The 4,085-nt window shown below is 40.8% G+C and overlaps 1 protein-coding gene across 1 annotated transcript in view; it reads right to left on the bottom strand.

The window, feature by feature from the left end:
• Positions 1-3,303: 3,303 nt before the first annotated feature.
• Positions 3,304-4,085, bottom strand: part of KIF2B (kinesin family member 2B) — a 5,200-nt gene continuing 4,418 nt past the window's right edge. Inside the window, exon 2 of the mRNA XM_006774458.1 lies at positions 3,304-4,085. Coding sequence (XP_006774521.1) covers positions 3,304-4,085 — 782 coding nt within the window.

Below are 4,085 nucleotides of genomic sequence, written 5' to 3'. Positions count from 1 at the left end.
ATCATTATGTTATTTATGCCAACAAATACATTATTATCAAGATAGGGTAATGAGCTATGTTACTAAAAATATACTTCTTAGTAAGATACTCCTCTTTAGAAAGTAATACGTCTCTTTAGGAAGGTGCCAAAGAACAAAAATGCAGTCAGGATATAAAGGGTCAAAATTGCAGAGAGCTTTAGCGACAAAAAGTGAATTAGTGATTGCTTGGGGTTGGGTGCTAGGGGATTAAGAGACAATGCCTAAAGGGTGTAGGGTTTCTTTCTGGGGTAATGAAATGTTTTAAAATTGATTGTGGTGATGAGTGTACAACTCTGTTAATATACTAAAAGCTGTTAAAAAAAAAAAAAAGATCGCAGAGAAAAAGAGAATTACTTTGACACTGTCATTGCATTCTCTCCTGTTTTTCCCCCAAGGCTGACTCTTGTGTGTGAACAATATGCCCAAACAAAGCAGTAGCCAAGTAAATATTGGTGGAGTCTCTCAGGAACATGGTCTCATAGGAGTCCCACATTGAAGTTCCAGGCCTACTAGCCAACAGGACTGATTTTGTAGAAAAGGGGACCATAGAAAAGTGAGACATACATTCTGTGTGCAAATTATTCTTTAAGCATTTGCTAACTCTAAAGCTAAACAATATTCTAAAAGGGGGGAAAAAAACCAAAACATAAAGCTATTGAAAAGAGCTTACAAACTTACCAGATAGCCTGGCTGGTGTGGCTAAGTGGTTGGGCACTGAACCATGCACCAAGAGGGCACTGGTTTGATTCCCAGTCAGGGCACTCGCCCACGTTGCGGGCTCTATCCCCATAGGGGCCATGCAGGAGGCAGCCAATCGATGCTTCTATTTTTCTCCCCCTATCCCTTCCTCTTACTCTACAAAATCAATTTAAAAACATTTAAAAAAAACACCTTTGCAGATCATTTAGCAAGCTCATAGTTTGGGGAAGGCAAGTTCCTCTGAAGGTGGAACATTTCAATTAAGATGTCAGACATGTTATCCTCAAAAATTAAGGGTAACCAGAACTGTGGATCAGTTAGAATAGGCCTTACCTGTGATGCAGGGACTGATGAGTAAAATGAGGAAGGAATGCAGCTCCTGGGACACTGGTTATGTTCTATATCTTAATATATGTGGTGGTTACAGATGTGCATTCATGCAAACATTCATGGAATGATTATAGTTAAGATTTGTATACTTCACTGCATGCTACACTTTATTAAAAATGAAATACCAAAAAAATGGTGTTATTAATATCAGATTATTGAAACTCCTAATAAGCTACAAACTTGTGTGTATAACAGGAGTGGTGGTAGAGAGTAGGGCAGGGGTGAAGGTAGTAGTGGAACAACAGGACAATGACAATAACAAAAAAATAATAAATAAGCACTAGCCACTGGCATAACAGATGGGAGAGAGAGAGAAACTAAATAGACCTTCCAATCTTTTGAAGGAGATGCTATAATTATTGTGGTTCATATAGAAGGAAAGAGCTCAGTGGGGCTTAGTTACTTGCCTAAAATTAGATATTTATATAATAGAAATGGGGCTGGAACCTAGGTAAGATTAGTAACCCCATACTTTTTAATTGCATAAAAAATAACAGATTAAAAAAACACCTCAGAGGATGGGGTAGAGAATAGTAAAGGGGGTCAAAAATATGGTGGACAGAGGATGATTTGACTTTGGGTGGTGGGCACACAATGCAATATACAGATCATGTAGCATAGAAATGTACACGGAAGTCTAGATGATCTATTAATGAATGTCACCCCAATAAATTTAATTTTAAAAATAAAAAAATATCTCAATTTGAAAGGAAGATCATCTCATGCTAAAGGACAGACTTTCAGAGTTTTGTTTGCTTTAATAATAATAATAATAATAATATATAACTTCACCTGCATAGATAAAACAACAGAGGAAAATATTTAGAGGCCATAATATTGGCTAGTTACTAAAGATCGAATGTTCCTGATGATCCTGATTGTTTTACACAGATAGTTTTTGCCTCGGACATTACTATTCTACTTACTCCATGATAGTTATGTGTCAGAATTCCCAAAGTCAGTGAGGCCTTTGCAACTTAAAAAAAAATTGAAAAAATAATAGGCAATGTCTACCAAAGGTAGTAACAGTATTGGAATTCTGTTTTCTATGTCCCCAAATTTCCCCAACCTGCCCTGCACTTTGTTTGCCAATCATTCCATTTTATTCTGAAAAGGTTTGGAACTGCTAGACTTGGAACCAAAAGACCGACCCTTCATTATTTTATTATGGCATTTTATAAATAAAGATGTTTGCTTAAGGTAGATGTGTATTAGGTTATCATATTTACATATCAGATTAATCCTTTTTGTTTGTGAAAGGATAGACTCTGTGATCCCTAAATCAAGGAAATATGCTCCTGATTGAATTGATCTCAGGCACTGATATTTCTCACATTCCCCCTGAGGCTCTTATAGGATGTATTTCACTTCAGGTCAGACCTTCTGCTATGGCTTTGCTGACTGTTCCCTACATTAATGTGATGGGCGAAGGCTTTTTATGTGACTCATGCAAACACATAATTTGGTAAGGAGCATAGTGGGAAAAAAGCTTGCAGACACCATAGCCAACAAAGCCAATGCCTATGACACACACACACACACACACACACACACACACACACACACATTTTATCACTCTAAGGATGTACAGTACTTTTCCATTTCAAAGCAAAATGAAAAATAAACATCCCTCTCAATTCCAGGGTCTTACACAGAACCTCTGAACAAAAGTTCCTCCCAAGTGTTATCCTTAGATACACTGCATTGTGCCCCCCTTGGTGTATTCCGAGTCTCACCCCTGGAATCTACAGTACTTTGTCTTCCTAGTCACAAATCTGGCGTGGCTGCCCTGCTCAGAGCTAGGTCTTTCATGGTAGGGTTTCTTACGAACTATTGAAGTTTTTAACCAGATGACTATTTGTTGCTGGAGGATGTCTGGTTCATTATAGGATGCTGAACAGCATCCTTGGCCCTGTGCCCACTATACTATATACCAGTATCACCACTCCCTTCACACGCAGTTTTGGCACCTGAAAATGTTTTCAGACATTGCCAAAAGTCCCCAGGAGGCAAAATGTTTCCCAGTTGACAACCACTGCCCTACATACAGCATGGTAACAAACTATAGAAATATAGAGGAAGATTTCAGCTTGCTTTATATCTAGATGATTTAGGCAATTTTTTTATTTATAAGAAAGGTAGCAACCACAGCACCGTACCCATGATTTCAGATCTGATCTGATGCCATAGGCTTCACTCTACCTTTCTCTTCTGTTGGAGGTCAGCGCGCAATAATTTCAGTTTCTTTTGAATTCCAGTCAGAATACCTATTTTCTGCTCCAAAGTGGACAACAACTGGACAATGCAAAAATGAACATCATAGTTTCCCCCGTCGGCTGTCTCCTCGATGTTGTTCCCTGGCCATTGGCTGGGTTCCTTCCATGAAGTCATGCTTTTCTCCATCAATGGAGTGGAGAAAGTTTCCATTTCTCTAGTCTCTTCCTCCTCCTCAGTCTGCATAGGTGGTGGTGTTTTCATAAGTTCCTCCCTCTGGAGGGACATTTCTGGATTTCTGATGTGATTCTCCAACATCCTGGGCACCTCATGTCCAACCCGAGACAGACAGCTCTGGGGGGGCCTGAAATCTAGAGTCAATTCTTTCACTCGATTTGCGTATCTTAAAGTGTTGAGGGTGTTTTCGCAGGAGGACATCCCTGGAGAGATGGTAGCGATCATGCACGTGGAGGAGTTCTGCCCGATAAAGGAGTCGCGGAGCACCTGGGTGAGTTTGCTGGCTCGGAATGGGGTGTGAGCCTTGTTCTGCCCCAGAGCCCGGATGCACTCCTTGAGCGCCAGGAGACTCTTGTTAATGTCCGCCCCTTCCAGCTGCCTCTTCCTGTTGGCCTTGGCAGTGTCGGCTCCCCTTTCGTTCCCAGCCAAGTCGACGAGAGAAAACTTGCCGTGCAGGGCCCCTCGGGACTTGAGGATGATCTGGAGCACGGCGTGGCTCCGGGAAGAGTGGGCATTGACCGACG

This window comes from Myotis davidii, unplaced genomic scaffold (genome assembly GCF_000327345.1).
Source record: "Myotis davidii unplaced genomic scaffold, ASM32734v1 scaffold606, whole genome shotgun sequence".
Classification (NCBI taxonomy): Eukaryota; Metazoa; Chordata; class Mammalia; order Chiroptera; family Vespertilionidae; genus Myotis; species Myotis davidii.
This window is presented reverse-complemented; position numbering and strand designations above follow the sequence as displayed.